The sequence below is a fragment of the Malaclemys terrapin genome, chromosome 8 (genome assembly GCF_027887155.1).
Source record: "Malaclemys terrapin pileata isolate rMalTer1 chromosome 8, rMalTer1.hap1, whole genome shotgun sequence".
NCBI classification, from domain to species: Eukaryota; Metazoa; Chordata; order Testudines; family Emydidae; genus Malaclemys; species Malaclemys terrapin.
Genome location: NC_071512.1, coordinates 37,976,917 through 37,997,607, shown reverse-complemented (window position 1 = coordinate 37,997,607; position 20,691 = coordinate 37,976,917). Strand labels below are relative to the sequence as shown.

At 44.4% G+C, this 20,691-nt stretch overlaps 1 protein-coding gene across 5 annotated transcripts in view; it reads right to left on the bottom strand.

Moving 5' to 3' along the window:
* LOC128841803 (protocadherin beta-16-like) overlaps positions 1-20,691 on the bottom strand; it is a 54,834-nt gene that overhangs the window by 30,836 nt on the left and 3,307 nt on the right. Inside the window, exons 2-3 of one of the 5 annotated variants that reach the window (XR_008445920.1) lie at positions 19,736-19,842; positions 19,159-19,460 (exon numbers count right to left, since the gene is read on the bottom strand). The exons of 1 other annotated variant lie outside the window; for it this stretch is intronic. Coding sequence is in view for 3 of the 4 variants with exons in the window: in XM_054037238.1 (XP_053893213.1) it covers positions 15,822-18,296 (2,475 nt within the window). In the remaining variant the exon portion in view is untranslated. Of the gene's footprint in view, positions 1-591; positions 3,219-9,828; positions 12,428-15,821; positions 18,386-19,158; positions 19,461-19,735; positions 19,843-20,691 lie in introns of those variants that run through there. 3 more of the 5 variants (XM_054037238.1, XM_054037239.1, XM_054037237.1) reach the window with 3 other exon arrangements.

Here is a 20,691-nt window from a genome sequence, read left to right as displayed (position 1 = left end):
GTTGCATGTCCACACTATGTTCCTTGTGTTAGCAGAGCACATCCACAGTAGCAGCTCTTGCATGGACACAGGGAGCTGTGCACTGTGGGTAGCAACTATCCCACTGTGCAATTGGTCTCAGGGTGCTTTGTGAAGGGTTTGCATTGCCCCATGGAGCAGGTACAGCGTTACAGGATGCAGGTTTTAACCCCATCCTTCTATAGGCATCCTTTATTAGATTGCCAGCTCTTTTCAACTGAAGTGTACATGGGAGGCGGGAGCAGGAGGAGAGTGTGTGACAGGGAGTGTGTGTGGGCATATTGTCTCTTAAAGTTCAGACAGCAGCCTGAGCAAACCCCGTGAAGAAAGAGGAGAGAGAGAGAACCCCCACCCACATCAGCCACCTGCCCTGCACAGCACAGCAGTTTCTCACCCTCTTTCCCCGGCAGCAACAGCCGGCTCTCCCCCGAGTGCCGCTCTGTTCCTACTACCAGAGAGAGCAGGATTCGACATTAATGGTTCTGTGATGGCCTTCTAAGAAATTTTCAGAGATGTAGAAACACACATATTCAAAAAAGGTATCAATGCAAATGGAGTAAAATAAGCACTCACCTCTCTCACCGATTCTTTCTCCCCTTTTAGCTGAGAGTTAATCTGCGATTCAAGTAGGGCGCCTCCTGCAGCGATGTGGTCAACGGGTAAAGACGGTACCAGCGGCCTGAGAAATTTAAATTCGCTGGTACCAGACCCAGTTGTCAAGCAAACCTCATAACAATAAGATTGAGGCAGAGACCCAGAGCCACTCGTCTCCGCAGGATTTGTGGGGAAGTTGGGGTCACAATAAAAGTTCCTGGACGATGAAATATACTGCTCTCGGCACTGCCTTGTCTTGTACAGCCGGATGGCGACAATCGCTACCACAGAAACCAGAAAAAGGAATGAAATGAAAGACAAGGAAATGACTAGATACAGGGTTAACGTGTCCTGCTGCTCCTCCTCTTCTGGTACATCCAGTAACTGCATATAGGCGTCTGAAAACCCATCCACCAGAAGCACATTAAGCGTCGAGGTGCTGGATCTGGGCGGCTCTCCGTTGTCTCTAACCAGGACGATAAGTTTCTGTTTAACAGAGTCTGGGCTCATTATAGGCCTGCTGGTTTTTACTTCCCCGGTTTGGAGCCCCACAGTGAAGAGACTTGGGTCTGTGGCCTTGAGCAGCTGGTAGGAAAGCCAAGAATTCTGACCGGAATCTCCATCCACAGCCACCACCTTCGTCACCAGATAACCCGCCTTGGCGGATCTGGGAACCAGGTCATTAGCTGGGGAGCTGCTGTTCTGCAGAGGGTATAAAATGAAGGGGGCGTTGTCATTTTCATCAATTATCACAACCCGGACTATGACTTCAGAGCTCAGTGGAGGGGACCCGCCATCTGCAGCTCTCACTGTAACCTGGAAATCCCTCGTTTGCTCATAATCCAGAGACTGCAGAGCGTACACGTTCCCGTTCTCGGAGTTTATGGAGATGGAGGAGGAGAAGGAGAGGTCACCGATGTTGCCAGGCAATGCCGAATACGTCACTTTGGCATCCTGCTCTGTGTCTAGGTCAGCAGCATGGACAGTTCCAATCAACAGGCCCGGATGGTTGTTCTCCTTTAGGTACATGACGTACGAACTTTCAATAAATACCGGAGGGTTGTCATTAATATCCGATAGCTGAACTCGGATGATCCTCACTGAGGTGAGCCTCGGAGTCCCCCGGTCTGTGGCTGTGATGGTTATGTTATACTCAGGCACTTTCTCCCGGTCCAGGGGCTTTTGTGTAACAAGCTCGTAATAATTCTTCAGAGTCGATTTCAAAGCAAAAGGGACATTGTCCTGAATGGAGCAGAGCGTTCTGCCATTGTCCCCGGAGTCTCGGTCTCTCACACTGAACAGGGCCACCACTGTCTCAGGGGAGGAGTCCTCGGGTATGGTGCCGGTGAGGGATGTCACCGTCACTTCCGGGGTGTTATCATTCATGTCCTCAATTTGCACCAAGACTTTGCAGTGCGCAGATAAACCCCCGCCATCGGTCGCCAGAACTTCTATTTCATACATTGCTGCGTCTTCAAAATCAATTATTCCCAAAACAGTGATTTCGCCAGTGAACTGATTTAGCTGAAATAACTCGAGGACTTTGTCAGACACCTGCCCGAATGAATAGGTGATTTCTGCATTTGAACCTTGATCCAAATCACTGGCTTCAACCTTAATGACCAAAGTGTCCCTCGGACTATTTTCCATTAACTGCACCTTGTACACCGACTGACTAAACTGCGGGAAGTTATCGTTGTTGTCCAGCACGTTAACGCGTATTTGTGCTGTGCCGGTTCTCTGTGGCAGGCCCCCATCGGCAGCTGTGAGAATCAGCATCAACTGCGCCTGCTTCTCCCGATCTAATTGTTTCTCTAATACCAGCTCCGCGTATTTACTGCCGTCCCCTCGGGAATGCACATCCAGACTGAAGTGCTCATTGGAGCTGATTGCATAACTCTGGACGCCGTTTGTTCCTATGTCTGAATCTTGGGCCCTTTCCAAGGGGAAGCGGCTATTTACGGGGAGTAGTTCAGGTATTTTTAAAACGAATTCATTTTTAGAGAATTTAGGGTTATTGTCATTCACATCATCTATCTGCACCTCCATTCCGTACAGCTGTAGTGGATTTTCCAACACAATTTCGAATTGCAGCAAACACGGATCTCTCTGTCCGCACAGATCCTCACGGTCTATTTTCTCCTTTATTATCACATCCCCGGAGCGTGTGTTCAACTCAAAATATTGCTTGGTGCTTTTAGAAATCAGCCGGGCACTGCGACCAGACAATTTCCCTATATCCAATTTCAAATCCTTTGCAATATTAGCAAGTAGGGACCCGCTTTTCTTCTCTTCAGGCACAGAATAGCGGATCGTCTCACACGCCCCCAGGGACACACACAAACATAGAAAGAAAGACAGAACTTGCCTTTTCCTGAAGCGATTCTCCATTCCGCCAGCCATTCCCAGGTCAGATCTGAAACACAGGCCTCTCTGCAAAGTTGCTGCAGCCATTCATATGTTGTGCTAGAGGGGAAATGATTTGTCCTCCAATATTGATTTTATTTATAATTATTCAGTCGCCCTTTCCCTGTAATCCTTTGCCACCCGTTCCCGGCGCAGAGCCGTTGCCGTCTGGATCCAGATGTCTGCGTACACCTTCCACTGAATGCCGACGGAGTCCGAAAGACTGCGTTTTCAGCACCGTCTTTGCTAATATCACCACCTTGTGGCTCAGCTAAAATAAGACATCCCATGATGTTTACATTTTAAACTTACTATGTGCAGTTGCATAGCAAAGTTTTCTCTATTAAGTGTAAATTGTGGTTATAACATTTCACAGTGAAAACTGTGAAATATTAAGGCAGATTATTACCGATTAGAGAAGATGGAGAGTTGCAAAATAATATAATAGTATATTGAATTGTGATCCTTCCTCACCACAGTTTCTTCTCTCACATGACACTACTTTTATTCTTCACAGCTAAGTAAACAAGTTACTGCAAGTCTATCACACGTTCCATCGCTTCTCTTTCGTCTACTAAGTTACAACATTTTGGGAATCCCTAAATCTATGATTCTCTTTTCTAGGATCGACCCAGTGATTAAGCACGCATCAATAGGTAATTGTGGGGACGGGATCTGGTCTTGGCAGCTACACAATTATTTGACAAAATGGGTCTCCCATTACAATTGGAAGAAGCAACGTATCTTTCTCTTGATTTTTTTATCTTATATATTTTATGGCAATACAGGCCATAAGAGAAACAAAAAAAAATGAACTTGAAGCCATAGAGAAGTACCCTATATATTTAGTATCAGAGGGGTAGCCGTGTTAGTCTGGATCTGTAAAAAGCAACAGAGAGTCCTGTGGCACCTTTAAGACTAACAGATGTATTGGAGCATAATACCCACTTCGTAAGGCGCAACTATGTATATATTTAATGTATCATCACATTCCTCTTGCGTAGTTATGTCACTGGATTGCATATGTGCATCTGAAAATCCTCCACTAGCAGTATATTTAGTATCGCAGCAGCGGATTGGGGAGATGTCCATTGTCTTTAATAATATTTAGCTTTTGCGTAAAGGAGTCACGCTCCGTAAATGGGATCGTGGTTTCTCTTCTGCATTTTGGAGTCCGACAGTGAATAAATCTGCATCAGCGGCCTTCAGCAGTTGGTAGGAGAGAAAAGAATTCTGACCAGAATCTCAATCTACAGCCACGAATTTGCCTTCCTTGCTCTGCGAACCATGTCATTAAATGGGGGAGGTGCTGTTCTGAAGAAGGCATAAAATGAAAGGGGCATTGTCATTTTAATCAAGTAACTTGGACAATTGCTTGCTGCCTGTAAAAATCCCATTGATGCCATCAGCTGGCACTATATCACTATATCAGAGGAGAGATAGTAAGACTGGGACTTTTCAACTAGGAAAAGAGACTAATAAAGGGGGGAGATATGCCTGAGGTCTATAATATATCATGACTGGTGTGGAGAAACCAAATAAGGAGGTGTTATTTACTACTTCTCATAATAATACAATAAATGGAGATATACCTATCTCATAGAACTGGAAGGGACCCCAAAAGGTCATTGGGTCCAGTCCCCTGCCTTCACTAGCAGGATCAAGTACTGATTTTTGCCCCATGTTTAAGTGGTCCCCTCAAGGGTTGAACTCACAACCCTGGGTTTAGTAGGCCAATGCTCAAAGCACTGAGCTATCCCTCCCCCTTCATAACACAATAAATGCAGGCACCAAATGAAATTAATAGGCAGCAGGTTTAAAACAAGGAAAAGTATTTCAAATTCTTCACACAACACACAGTCAACCTGTGGAACTCTTTGCCAGAGGATGTTGTGAAGGCCAAGACCAGAACAGTGTAAAAAAAAAAAAAAAGAACTAGATAAGTTCATGGAGGATAGGTCCATCAATGGCTATTAGTTAGGATGAGCATGGATGGTGTCCCCAACCTCTGTTTGCCAGAAGCTGGGAATGAGTGACAGGGGATGGATCACTGGATGATTACCTGTTCTGTTCATTCCCTCTGGAGCACAGGCATTGGCCACTGTCGGAAGACAGGATACTGAGCTAGATGGACCTCTGGTCTGACAAAGTATGGCCGTTCTTATGTATGCATATAATAGGGGTCTTTCATATAGGTATTGATTGATTCGTAAACTCCAGAAGCTGTAAATGATGTTCATTTTATAGAATATCAGTAAACATTGCCTCTTCCATCAAAACCGCGGCCACTGCTGGCTGCTCATATTGCAAAGGGTTTGATGGACAAATAAGATGAAGTTTACATTTTCCTTAGATCATTTTCCTTTAAAACGCCTGTTTTCCCCAGGAACTGAAGGGCGGGAGGGGGAAATCAAATTTACAGGGGGGTTAAGGCCTACCAGGAGGGCAAAGGTGTGCTGTATGGACCCACAGTAAAAACTGAAAAATGTTCCATGACCATTTTATTAGATTTTACTCATGTTTTAAAACCATACAAATTAAAGTTGGCTCCTCAAGCCAACTGTGAAGCCCTACATATCTACATCCTTCCTGGTTTCTTGTAATCTTGCGCAGCTCTGTTAATTTTCTGTTTTTGAATGTGGTGAGAGTTCTTCACTTTTTCAATGACTGAGTCTTTTGCTGTTGCACCACATGCTTCTAGTCAGTTGAGTTCCTTGCGAAAGATAGTGAGCATTTGCCGGTCTTGTTTGGATCCAGTGTCCGCTTCAGGATTAATAAATGACAATGCACTTAACATTGGCCTCCAGTTTGTAGCGTGTGGTATCTCTTGTTTAAATAGAAAGCATGATGTGACAGCTCTGTTTGTTCATATAAACTGTGTTGTGTCTCCAGCATACTTAACAGCCTCATTAAGTACTTCTAAAATTGGCTTTGACAGTGACTGGCTTATAAGACTTTCTGCATGTCGATGCAGTCCAGAGGTGTCATAACTATAAAGGGAAAGGTAACAGCCCTCCTGTGTACAATACTATAAAATCCCTCCTGGCCAGAGACTCCAAAATCCTTTTACCCATAAAGGGTTAAGAAGCTCAGGTAACCTGGCTGAAACCTGACCCAAAGGACCAATAAGGCGACAAGATACTTTCAAATCTTGGTGGGGGGGAAGGCTTTTGTTTGTGCTCTTTGTTTTAGGGGTTGTTCGCTCTTGGGACTAAGAGGGACCAGACATCAATCCATGCTCTCCAAATCTTCTGAACAAGTCTCTCATATTTCAAACTTGTAAGTAACAGCCAGGCAAGGCGTGTTAGGTTTATCTTTGTTTTCTCAACTTGTAAATGTACCTTTTGCTACAGGGTTTACCTCTGTTTGCTGTAACTTTGAACCTAAGGCTAGAGGGCGTTCCTCTGGGCTCTTTGAATCTGATTACCCTGTAAAGTTATTTTCCATCCTGATTTTACAGAGATGATTTTTACCTTTCTTTCTTTAATAAAAAACCTTCTTTTAAAGAACCTGATTGATTTTTACTCGTTTTAAGATCCAAGGGGGTTGGATCTGGACTCACCAGGAATTGGTGGGGGGGGGAAAGAGGAGGAATAGTTAATTTCTCCTTGTTTTAAGATCCAAGGGTTTGGATTGGTGTTCACCGGGCAATTGGTGAAGAAGTTTCTCAAGGCTACCCAGAGAAGGGAGTTAGCACTTGGGAGTGGTGGCAGCAAAACCAGATCTAAGCTGGTAGTTAAGCTTAGAAGTTTTCATGGGGTCCCCACATTTGTACCCTAAAGTTCAGAGTGGGGAAGGAACCTTGACAAGAGGCTTGGTGTTTTGCAGCCTTTTCACATAGTTTTGTCAGCATTGGCTTTACTGATTGGTCTCGCAAACCAAGCTGCTACAATTTTACTACATAAATCCATGGTACATCCACATCTTGAAAACTGCCCCCATCTCAAAAAAGAGATATAGGAATTGGAAAAGGTACAGAGAAGGGCAACCAAAATGATTAGGGGTAAGGAACAGATTCTATATGAGGAGAGATTAAAAAGACTGGGATTTTTAATGTTGGAAAAGAGATGACTAAGAGGGGATATGATAGAGGTCTATACAATCTTGACTGGTGTGGAGAAAGCGAATAAGGAAATGTTATTTACTCTTTCACATAATACAAGAACTAGGGGTCATGCAATGAAATGAATAGGCAGCAGGTTTAAAACAAAAGGAAGTACTTCACACAATGCGGTGTCAACCTGTGGAACTTTTACCAGGGGATGTTGTGAAGGCCAAAATTAGAACAGGGTTAAAAAAAAAAAACTAGATAAGTTCATGGAGGATAGGTCCACCAATAGCTATTAGCCAGGATGGGCAGGGATGCAATGTTCTAAGTGTCCCTAGCCTCTGTTTGCCAGAAGCTGGGAGTGGACGACAGGGGACGAATCACTCGATGATTTCCTGTTTTGTTCATTCGCTCTGAAGCACCTGGCATTGACCACAGTTGGAAGACAGGATACTGGGCTAGATGGACCATTGGTCCAACACAGTATGTTCTTATGTAAAAAATAATGTATAATTATAAAAATGTTTAGTACAGAAACTCCCCAAGATAAGGACCTCTCGAAATAACAACAATGTAAGATAACAACTTTGGAAAATAATACATTTTAAAAATCTTGGCCTAGTATGAAATGTGTAAGTTTCCCAGTCACAAGCCTAGCATTCTGGAGCAAAGTTACTAAAACAAACAAATGTTCCTTTAATGTGCCCCTCCTTTCTCCCTCCACTGAACCCCACTCATAGTTGTTGTCCTTGGTCAGTGGAGACCCAGAATTCAGAGGTGCTTTTGCATGAGTTCACCTCCCACTCTGGGTGGTAGGGGAGAGAAGGCACCTTGCTCATTCCTAGGGTTGCCAGACAGCAAGTATGAAAAATCAGGACAGGGGGTGGGGGCTAATAGGAGCCTATATAAGACAAAGCCCCAAATATCAGGCTGTCCCTATAAACTCGGGACATCTGGTCACCCTACTCATTCCTTCAGCCACTCACCACTCACTCAGGTCACTCAGTATGGCAACTGTTGTGCATCGTGCCACCATTCAGTCCACTGCTCTATCGCTGATGGCCCTGTGCTGTCACCTTCTGCTGCCACCTGGCACTGTGACCTCTGCAAATCAGTCTCCTGAGATTCCACCCAGCTCTCAGTGATTTCATCTCTCAGTAAGGGAACCTCACTGCTAGTACAGGCTGAGCTATCTCTTCCACGGAAACGCTCTCCCACAGGAGGTTTGAGCACTTAGACCAGATTATCAGTGATTTCAGCTCTAGTGGTCACTTAAAACACACACACACACACACACACACACACACACCAAAGACTCTCCATGTAGCCTAAAAAGCTCTATCTTTAAACAGGGGAAGGGGCGGGTCAAATAGTGCTATGACTCTTAGGCAGATCCCACACCATCAGGCAAAATGCCTGACCCCATCCCTTTCTCTCTCCATCGAGATCTTGCATCCACACTCTCTCTTAGCGAGTGCAGTTCAGTTGAGGGTATGACCAGTGCTTAATTTGTAATGAAAGATGTGTCAGGGCTCAAGCAAGTTTTTTACTTCCATAACTGATGTGGCAAGTCCATAGGTCCCAGAGCTATGAACTGCCAAGACTACATGTGCCAGGGCTCAGCCCTGGCACAAATTAAGCACTTAGGTCACCCTCCTCAGGACAGGTCAAGTACACTTGTGCTGCCCTTTACTCATTCAATAAAGGTAACATTTCATTACCCCCACATTCATTAAAAGTGATGTCTAACCCAACACCAGCCAAATCTGATCACTTTGGCAACACAGCTTGTCTCCTGGATACCGAGGCAGATTAGGTGTGTTCATGTAAATATGGTCTGGCCCTGCTGCCTTCCCCCCTCCACAGCCTGGCTCATCACTAGCTGTCAGAGGAGACCTCATTCAGACCTTGCTTACAAATCATAATTTCAAATTATTAGGTTGGTCAACATAACTGAAACAAAGGTACCAAAACTGTCATAAAAAACAATATCTGTGTGAGGAAGTTGGTCTTTATTCATACTTTTCAAACCTTTTATGCTTTTTCATGTACAAGTATTTTATCATCTGCTTTATCTGCTTTTAAAGTGTGTATTAATGTTTCAATTCAAATTTCCAACCAAGGACTAAATTGGCAACACCACATGTAAATAATGACCACTGTGGAGGGGCATGATGGGGAAATTCAGGGGAGGGGTTGGGAAATCCCTCCCTTAGATACTTCTATTTTACTTTAACGTTTCCCTGATCTCTGTCATTTCTCCTTCATGCAGTAACCCTACAACTCGCACCTCATATAGATTACCTCCGAAAATACTACTGAAGAAGCAAGGTCAAGCTCAGATTCTTTGTAAAATTTGAGATTCCATAGAGCCCCTCACAGAACCCACTACCTAGGTCACATAATTCTGCTATTATTGAGTTCTTGATAAATACATAGACAATTACTTTTTTGTAATTTTCCTTTGTTAACCTTCAATCTTTCTTTGCAGAGCTCAGAGAGTCTGCACAGAGACAAATATCACATTTTCATGAATGGCCTTTTACAGAGGAAAAGAATATAACATATAAAAAGGAATTAAGTACAAATATATTAACCTGAACATCATACAAGTGTAAATAAATGAATCAACTACAGAAAAAGCTCCCTAAGAAAAAACATCTCTAGACATTTATGGAAATAATATAAGTAATTTTCATAGCAGTAGAAAAAAATATATTCAAGCAAAGAATTGATGCAAATGGAGTGAAATAAGCACTCACCTCTCTCACCGATTCTTTCTCCTCCTTTAGCTGAGAGTTAATCTGAGATTCAAAAATGGACCCTCCTGCATCACTGGGGTCAGCGAGTAGGGACGGTACCAGCGGCCTGAGAAATTTAAATTCGCTGGTCCCAGACCCAGTTGTCAAGCAAACCTCATAACGATAAGATTGAGGCAGAGTCCCAGTGCCGCTCGTCTCCGCAGGATTTGTGGGGAAGTTGGGGTCACAATAAAAGTTCCTGGAGGATGCAACATATTGCTCTCGGGACTGCCTTGTCTTGTACAGCCGGATGGCGACAATCGTTACTACAGAAACCAGAAAAAGGAATGAAATGAAAGACAAGGAAATGACTAGATACAGGGTTAACGTGTCCTGCTGCTCCTCCTCTTCTGGTACATCCAGTAACTGCATATAGGCGTCTGAAAACCCATCCACCAGAAGCACATTAAGCGTCGAGGTGCTGGATCTGGGCGGCTCTCCGTTGTCTCTAACCAGGACGATAAGTTTCTGTTTAACAGAGTCTGGGCTCGTTATAGGCCTGCTGGTTTTTACTTCCCCGGTTTGGAGCCCCACAGTGAAGAGACTAGGGTCTGTGGCCTTGAGCAGCTGGTAGGAAAGCCAAGAATTCTGACCGGAATCTCCATCCACAGCCACCACCTTCGTCACCAGGTAACCCGCCTCCGCCGACCTGGGAACCAGGTCATTAGCTGGGGAGCTGCTGTTCTGCAGAGGGTATAAAATGAAAGGGGCGTTGTCATTTTCATCAATTATCACAACTCGGACAATGACTTCAGAGCTCAGTGGAGGGGACCCGCCATCTGCAGCTCTCACTGTAACCTGGAAATCCCTCGTTTGCTCATGATCCAGAGACTGCAGAGCATACACGTTCCCGTTCTCGGAGTTTATGGAGATGGAGGAGGAGAAGGGGAGGTCACCGATGTTGCCAGGCAATGCCGAATACGTCACTTTGGCATTCTGCTGTGTGTCTAGGTCAGCAGCATGGACAGTTCCAATCAACAGGCCCGGGTGGTTGTTCTCCTTCAGGTACATGACGTACGAACTTTCATTAAATACCGGAGGGTTGTCATTAATATCCGATAGCTGAACTCGGATGATCCTCACTGAGGTGAGCCTCGGAGTCCCCCGGTCTGTGGCTGTGATGGTTATGTTATACTCAGGCACTTTCTCTCGGTCCAGGGGCTTTTGTGTAACAAGCTCGTAATAATCCTTCAGAGTCGATTTCAAAGCAAAAGGGACATTGGCCTGAATGGAGCAAAGCGTTCTGCCATTGTCCCCGGAGTCTCGGTCTCTCACACTGAACAGGGCCACCACTGTCTCAGCGGAGGAGTCCTCGGGTATGGTGCCGGTGAGGGATGTCACCGTCACTTCCGGGGTGTTATCATTCATGTCCTCGATCTGCACCAGGACTTTGCAGTGCGCAGATAAACCGCCGCCATCGGTGGTCTGAATTTCTATTTCATACATTGCTGCGTCTTCAAAATCAATTATTCCCAAAACAGTGATTTCGCCAGTGAACTGATTTAGCTGAAATAACTCGAGGACTTTGTCAGGCACCTGCCCGAATGAATAGGTGATTTCTGCATTTGAACCTTGATCCAAATCACTGGCTTCAACCTTAATGACCAAAGTGTCCCTCGGACTATTTTCCATTAACTGCACCTTGTACACCGACTGACTAAACTGCGGGAAGTTATCGTTGTTGTCCAGCACGTTAACGCGTATTTGCGCTGTGCCGGTTCTCTGTGGCAGACCCCCATCGGCAGCTGTGAGAATCAGCATCAACTGCGCCTGCTTCTCCCGATCTAATTGTTTCTCTAATACCAGCTCCGCGTATTTACTGCCGTCCCCCCGGGAATGCACATCCAGACTGAAGTGCTCATTGGAGCTGATTGCATAACTCTGGACGCCGTTTGTTCCTATGTCTGAATCTTGGGCCCTTTCCAAGGGGAAGCGGGTGTTTATGGGGATCTGTTCCGGCATTTTTAAAAGAAATTCATTTTTAGAGAATTTAGGGTTATTGTCATTCACATCATCTATCTGCACCTCCATTCTGTACAGCAGTAGTGGATTTTCCAACACAATTTCGAATTGCAGCAAACACGGATCTCTTTGTCCGCACAGATCCTCACGGTCTATTTTCTCCTTTATTATCACATCCCCGGAGCCTGTGTTCAGCTCAAAATATTGCTTGGTGCTTTTAGAAATCAGCCGGGCACTGCGACCAGACAATTTCCCTATATCCAATTTCAAATCCTTTGCAATATTAGCAAGTAGGGACCCGCTTTTCTTCTCTTCAGGCACAGAATAGCGGATCGTCTCACAGGCCCCCAGTGACACACACAGACATAGAAAGAAAGGCAGAACTTGCCTTTTCCTGAAGCGATTCTCCATTCCGCCAGCCATTCCCGGGTCAGATCTGAAACACGAGCCTCTCTGCAAAGCTGCTGCAGCCATTCATATGTTGTGCTAGAGGGGAAACGATTTGTCCTCCAATATTGACTTTTTTTGTAATTATTCAGACGCCCCTTCCCTGTAATCCTTTGTCAAGGGCACAGAGCCGTTGCCGTCAGGATCCAGATGTCCGAGTACTCGCATCCACTGAGTGCTGACGGAGTCCGAAAGGCTGCATTTTCAGCACGGTCTTTGCTAATATCGCCACCTTGTGGCTCAGCTAAAATAGGACATGCTATGATGTTTACATTTTAAACTTACTATGTGCAGCTATTAACTGCACAGCAAAGTTTTCTCTATTAAGTACAAAATGTGGTTATAACATTTCACAGTAAACAGTGTGCAATATTAAGGTAGATTATTACCGATTGGAGGAGATATATAATTTCGCAACTCTCTAATAGCCAATTGAATTGTGATCCTTTCACACCACAGTTTCTTCTCTCACACCCCAATACTTTTATTTTTCACAGCTAGCTAAGTAAAGAAGAACAGGAGTACTTGTGGCACCTTAGAGACTAACAAATTTATTAGAGCATAAGCTTTCGTGGACTACAGCCCACTTCTTCGGATGCATATAGAATGGAACATATATTGAGGAGATATATATACACACATACAGAGAGCATAAACAGGTGGGAGTTGTCTTACCAACTCTGAGAGGCCAATTAATTAAGAGAAAAAAAAAACTTTTGAAGTGATAATCAAGCTAGGCCAGTACAGACAGTTTGATAATAGGTGTGAGAGTACTTACAAGGGGAGATAGAGTCAATGTTTGTAATGGCTCAGCCATTCCCAGTCCTTATTCAAACCGGAGCTGATTGTGTCTAGTTTGCATATCAATTCTAGCTCTGCAGTCTCTCTTTGGAGTCTGTTTTTGAAGTTTTTCTGTTGTAATATAGCCACCTGCAGGTCTGTCACTGAATGACCAGACAGGTTAAAGTGTTCTCCCACTGGTTTTTGAGTATTTTGATTCCTGATGTCAGATTTGTGTCCATTAATTCTTTTGCGTAGAGACTGTCCGGTTTGGCCAATGTACATGGCAGAGGGGCATTGCTGGCACATGATGGCATATATCACATTGGTAGATGTGCAGGTGAATGAGCCCCTGATGGTATGGCTGATGTGATTAGGTCCTATGATGATGTCACTTGAATAGATATGTGGACAGAGTTGGCATCGGGGTTTGTTACAAGGATAGGTTGTAAGTAAAGAAGTTACTACAAGTGGATCTCCTTTCCCATCGCTTCTCTTTCGTCACGAGGTTAGCGATATCTGGAAATCTCTAAATCCTTGGCTTATTAGGGTGGCCAAGAGGAAAACTAGGAAACTACAGCCTAATAAACTAGAACTAACTAACTAGTGATGGACCTACTTGTTAAGCAAACATCATATAGGTAAGTGTGGGGAAGGGATGGCTTCTACACAATCATTCGAAAAAAAAGTGTCTCCCATTGCAATTGGAAGAAGCAGATCAGTGTATTTCTCCTGATTCTCTTGTCTTATATATTTTATGGCATTACAGGCCACAACAGAAACAAGTAGAACAACAAAAAGAAGAACAGGAGTACTTGTGGCACCTTAGAGACTAACAAATTTATTAGAGCATAAGCTTTCGTGGACTACAGCCCACTTCTTCGGATGCATACAGACTAACACGGCTGTTACTCTGAAAGTAGAACAACGAAATTGAAGCCAAAGAGATAACTTAAGTATATACTCAATATCCCATCATATTCCTCTTCCGTAGTTATGTCACTGAATTGCATATGCGCATCTGAAAACCCATCCAACAGCAGTAAATTTAGCATCGCAGAAGTGGATTGGGGCAAGGGTCCATTGTCTTTAAGAATGACATCTAGTTTTTGCTTAAAGGAGTCTCGCTCCATAATTGGTATTGTGATTTTTCTTCAGCGTTTTCAGTCCGATAGTGAAGAGACCTATATCAGTGGCCTTTAGCAATTGGTAGGAAAGACAAGAATTCTGACCAGAATCTCCATTCACAGTCACCACCTTGGTCACAAGGTAACCAGCTTTCGTTGCACTGCGAACCAGGTGATTAAATGGAGAAGTGCTGTTCTGAAGACGGCATAAAATAAAGGGGCCGTTCACATTTTAATTAAATACTAACAACCTGGATAATGACTTGCTGCCAGCAAAAATCCTATTGATGCCATCAGCTGCCACTATATCACCGTTATGCAGGTAATAGGGGTCTTTCACATCACTGTTGATGGGTTCATAAACTCCAGAAGATGTAAATGATGGCGATTTCATAGGATTTAAGTAAACATTGCTTCTTCCGTCTACAAGTACGTTCCACCGTGAAACTGCAGCCACTCCTGGCTACTCTTGTTGCAAAGGGTGTGATGGAAAAATAAAGCGCAGTTTACATTTCCTTAAATAGTTCTATTTTACTTTAACGTTTCCCTGATCTCCGTCATTTCACATTCGCGCAGGAGCCTGGCAACTCACACCTCTGAGATTCACCGTCTGAAAACACCACTGAAGAAGCAAGGGCAGACGCACATTCTTTGTAACATTTCAGATTCCATAGTGTTCTGCAGGGGGCTCTATCTAGGTCACATAGTTCCGCTGCTATTGAGTTCTTGACAAATACATAAACAATTACTTTTTAAATTTCCGTTGAGAAGCTTCAGCCTTGCTTTGCAAACATCATAGACTCTGCACAGAGACCAGTATCACAGTTAGATACATGTTTTTAGAGAGGAAAACAGCATAGGAGTACATAAAGGAAAGTACTTAAATACAAATATCTTAGCTTGAACATCATACAAGTGGAAAAGATGAATAAACTACAGAAAAAGATCCCTTGAAAACTATCTCTAGACATTTATGGAAGTAATCTTAGATCTTGTCTACAGGACAGAGTTTTGTGCAAAAAGTTATGCCACTTTAATTAAACAGTTGTTGCATGTCCACACTATGTTCCTTGTGTTAGCAGAGCACATCTACAGTAGCAGCTCTTGCATGGACACAGGGAGCTGTGCACTGTGGGTAGCAACTATCCCACTGTGCAATTGGCCTCAGGGTGCTTTGTGAAGGGTTTGCATTGCCCCATGGAGCAGGTACAGCGTTACAGGATGCAGGTTTTAACCCCATCCTTCTATAGGCATCCTTTATTAGATTGCCAGCTCTTTTCAACTGAAGTGTACATGGGAGGCGGGAGCAGGAGGAGAGTGTGTGACAGGGAGTGTGTGTGGGCATATTGTCTCTTAAAGTTCAGACAGCAGCCTGAGCAAACCCCGTGAAGAAAGAGGAGAGAGAGAGAACCCCCACCCACATCAGCCACCTGCCCTGCACAGCACAGCAGTTTCTCACCCTCTTTCCCCGGCAGCAACAGCCGGCTCTCCCCCGAGTGCCGCTCTGTTCCTACTACCAGAGAGAGCAGGATTCGACATTAATGGTTCTGTGATGGCCTTCTAAGTAATTTTCAGAGATGTAGAAACACACATATTCAAAAAAGGTATCAATTCAAATGGAGTAAAATAAGCACTCACCTGTCTGACCGATTCTTTCTCCCCTTTTAGCTGAGAGTTAATCTGAGAGTCAAGTAGGGCGCCTCCTGCAGCGATGTGGTCAACGGGTAAAGACGGTACCAGCGGCCTGAGAAATTTAAATTCGCTGGTCCCAGACCCAGTTGTCAAGCAAACCTCATAACAATAAGATTGAGGCAGAGTCCCAGTGCCGCTCGTCTCCGCAGGTTTTGTGGGGAAGTTGGGGTCACAATAAAAGTTCCTGGAGGATGCAACATATTGCTCTCGGGACTGCCTTGTCTTGTACAGCCGGATGGCGACAATCGTTACCACAGAAACCAGAAAAAGGAATGAAATGAAAGACAAGGAAATGACTAGATACAGGGTTAACGTGTCCTGCTGCTCCTCCTCTTCTGGTACATCCAGTAACTGCATATAGGCGTCCGAAAACCCATCCACCAGAAGCACATTAAGCGTCGAGGTGCTGGATCTGGGCGGCTCTCCGTTGTCTCTAACCAGGACGATAAGTTTCTGTTTAACAGAGTCTGGGCTCGTTATAGGCCTGCTGGTTTTTACTTCCCCGGTTTGGAGCCCCACAGTGAAGAGACTTGGGTCTGTGGCCTTGAGCAGCTGGTAGGAAAGCCAAGAATTCTGACCGGAATCTCCATCCACAGCCACCACCTTCGTCACCAGGTAACCCGCCTCCGCCGATCTGGGAACCAGGTCATTAGCTGGGGAGCTGCTGTTTTGCAGAGGGTATAAAATGAAGGGGGCGTTGTCATTTTCATCAATTATCACAACTCGGACGATGACGTCAGAGCTCAGTGGAGGGGACCCGCCATCTGCAGCTCTCACTGTAACCTGGAAATCCCTCGTTTGCTCATAATCCAGAGACTGCAGAGCATACACGTTCCCGTTTTCGGAGTTTATGGAGATGGAGGAGGAGAAGGGGAGGTCACCGATGTTGCCAGGCAATGCCGAATACGTCACTTTGGCATTCTGCTCTGTGTCTAGGTCAGCAGCATGGACAGTTCCAATCAACAGGCCCGGGTGGTTGTTCTCCTTCAGGTACATGACGTACGAACTTTCATTAAATACCGGAGGGTTGTCATTAATATCCGATAGCTGAACACGGACGATCCTCACTGAGGTGAGCCTCGGAGTCCCCCGGTCTGTGGCTGTGATGGTTATGTTATACTCAGGCACTTTCTCTCGGTCCAGGGGCTTTTGTGTAACAAGCTCGTAATAATCCTTCAGAGTCGACTTCAAAGCAAAAGGGACATTGTCCTGAATGGAGCAAAGCGTTCTGCCATTGTCCCCGGAGTCTCGGTCTCTCACACTGAACAGGGCCACCACTGTCTCAGGGGCGGAGTCCTCGGGTATGGTGCCGGTGAGGGATGTTAGCTTCACTTCTGGGGCGTTGTCATTCATGTCCTCGATCTGCACTAGGACTTTGCAGTGCGCATATAGACCCCCGCCATCTGTGGCCTGGATGTTCATCTCATAACTGCTTCTTTCTTCATAGTCAATTAACCCCATAACAGCGATTTCTCCAGATGATTGATTTAATTTGAATAACTTGAGGAATCTGTCAGGCACCTGCCTGAATGAATAGGTGATTTCTGCATTTGAACCTTGATCCAAATCACTGGCTTCAACCTTAATGACCAAAGTGTCCCTCGGACTATTTTCCATTAACTGCACCTTGTACACCGACTGACTAAACTGCGGGAAGTTATCGTTGTTGTCCAGCACATTAACGCGTATTTGCGCTGTGCCGGTTCTCTGTGGCAGGCCCCCATCGGCAGCTGTGAGAATCAGCATCAACTGCGCCTGCTTCTCCCGATCTAATTGTTTCTCTAATACCAGCTCCGCGTATTTACTGCCGTCCCCCCGGGAATGCACATCCAGACTGAAGTGCTCATTGGAGCTGATTGCGTAACTCTGGACGCCGTTTGTTTCTATGTCTGAATCTTGGGCCCTTTCCAAGGGGAAGCGGCTATTTACGGGGAGCTGTTCAGGCAGCTCCAAAGGGAATTCATTTTTAGAGAATTTAGGAGAATTGTCATTCACATCTTCGATCTGCACCTCTATTCGGTACAGCTGCAGTGGATTTTCCAACACAATTTCGAATTGCAGCAAACACGGGTCGCTCTGTCCGCACAGATCTTCACGGTCTATTTTCTCCTTTATTATCACATCCCCGGATCCTGTGTTCAGCTCAAAATACTCTTTGGTGTTTTTTGAAACTAGCCGAGCATTGCGACCAGATAATTTCCCTACATCCAGTTTCAAATCCTTTGCAATATTAGTAACTAGTGACCCGCTTTTCTTCTCTTCGGGCACAGAATAGCGGATCGTCTCACACGCCCCCAGGGACACACACAGACATAGAAAGAAAGACAGAACTTGCCTTTTCCTGGAGCGATTCTCCATTCCGCCAGCCATTCCCGGGTCAGATCTGAAACAGAGGCCTCTCTGCAAAGCTGCTGCAGCCATTCATATGTTGTGCTAGAGGGGAAACGATTTGTCCTCCGATATTGACTTTATTTGTAATTATTCAGCCGCCCCTTCCCTGTAATCCTTTGTCTTCCGTTCCCGGCGCAGACCCGTTGCCGTTTGGATTCAGATGTCTGAGTGCAGCTTTCACTGAGTGTTGCTGGTTTTCAGCACCATCTTTGCCAATACCGCCACCTCGTGGCTCAGCTAAAATAAGACATTCCATGATATTTAGATTGTAAACTTATGTGCAGTTATTATCTGCATAGCAAAGATTTCTCTTTAATGTACAAATTCTGCTGATAATATTTCACTGTAAGAACGGTGAGATGTTAAGGTAGATTGTTACCGATTGAAGGAGGTAGAGAGTTGCAAAATTATATAATAGTTATTGAATTATCTTTCCACAACACATTTTCTTCTCTCACATCCCAATACTTCTATTCTTCACAGTTAGCTAAGTAAAGAAGTTACTACAATTCGCTCACTTGTGCCATCGCTTCTCTTTCGGTCCACTAGTTTAGCGATATCTTGGGAATCCCTAAATCCTATGATTCCTGTGCTTAGTATGGCGCTCAACAGGAAATCTATGAAACTGAGGCCTAATAATCTAGAACTAACTAGTGGTTAAGCAAGCATGATATATATAATTCTGGGTCAGCGATCGGGTCTTGTCATCTAGAAGCAGACATGTATCTTTTTCCGGACTTTCTTGTCTTATGTTTTTTTATGGCAATACAGGCCATAGCAGAAACCAAAAAAAAAAAAAAAAGAAAGAAACTGACGCCAAAGAGATTATTAAGTATATCTTTAATATCTCATCGTGTTCCTCTTTCGTAGTTATGTCACTGAATTGCAGATACACATCTGAAACCCCATCCACTAGCAGTATATTTAGCGTCGCAGCAGCAAATTGGAGCAGGTGTATATTGTCTTTAACAATGATATCTAGTTTTTGCTTAAAGAAGTCTCGCTCCGTAATTGGCATCGTGGTTTTTCCTTCTCCGTTTTGGAGTCCGACAGTGAAGAGACCTGGGTCCGTGGCCTTCAGTAGCTGGTGGGAAGGACAAGAATTCTGACCAGAATCTTCATCTACAGCCACCACCTTGGTCACAAGGTAACCCGCCTTCGCCGATCTGGGAATCGGTCATTAAATGGGAGAGGCTAGAACAATACATCTCAAATTGTTAATTTACTGTGTCCAATTATTACCTGCATAGTAAAGATTTCTCTTTGTTACGTACACGTTGTGTTTCAAATATTTCAAAGTAAGGACGTAGTTAACCGAGGTTATTTCCCATTAAACGAGAAATAGTTATAAAATATTAGAAAAATAATCCGACTTGTGATACTTCCACAATTCGTTTCCCTCTCTCATATCCCAGCACTTTTATTTTCCATAGCTAAATATGTAAAACAAGTCAATGCAATTCGCTCACCTGTGTCATCGCTTCTCTTTTGTCCACGAGGTTACCTGGAAACCCACCGAAGTCTCATGATTCTCTCGCCTAATATGGTGCTAATCAGGAAAACAAGGAACCTGCGACTTAAGAAACGAACTAATGGGTAATCGACCGGTGGCTAAGCAAATATCATATATGTAGCTCTGGTGAAGGGATCCAGTTCTGGCTTCTACACAGTTATACAACAAAATGGGTCTCCCGTGGCAACTGGAAGAAGCAGACATGTATCTTTCTATTGGTTTTCTTGTCTTATGTATTTTATGGCAATACAAACCACAGCGGAAACAAGAAAAGGAAATGAATTTGAAGCGAAACACATCACTAAATATATATTTAACATGCCATCCTGCTCCTCTTCCGTAGTTACGTCACTGACTCACATAGGCACATATGAAGACACATCCAGTAGGAGTATATTTGGCGTTGCAGCAGTGGAGCGGGGTCTGTGTCCCTTGTCTTTAACAATGGTAACTAATTTTGGCTTAATGTGGTCTCGCTCCCTAATTGATCTCTCTGTCTTTCCTTCTCCATTTTGGAGTCCGACAGTCAAGAGACCTAGGTATGTGGCTTTAAGCAGTTCCTAGGAAAGCCAAGAATTCTGACCAGAATTTCCATGTACCTTAGTGACAAAGTAAGTTGCCCCCGTTGCTGTGCGAACCAGGTCTTTAAGGAGAGCGGCTGTTCTGAAGACGGTGTAAAATGAAGGGGCCGTCGTCATTGTAATCAAATAATAACTTGGACAATGACTTGCTGTCTGCAAATATATTGATGCCATCAGCTGCCACTATATCACTGGTATGCATGTAATAGGGGTCTTTCATATCAGTATTGATTGCTATGGGTTCATAAACTCCAGAAGCTGTAAATGATGGTGATTTCATAGGATTTAAGTAAACATTGCCTCTTCCTCCCACTGTGAAACCGCAGACACT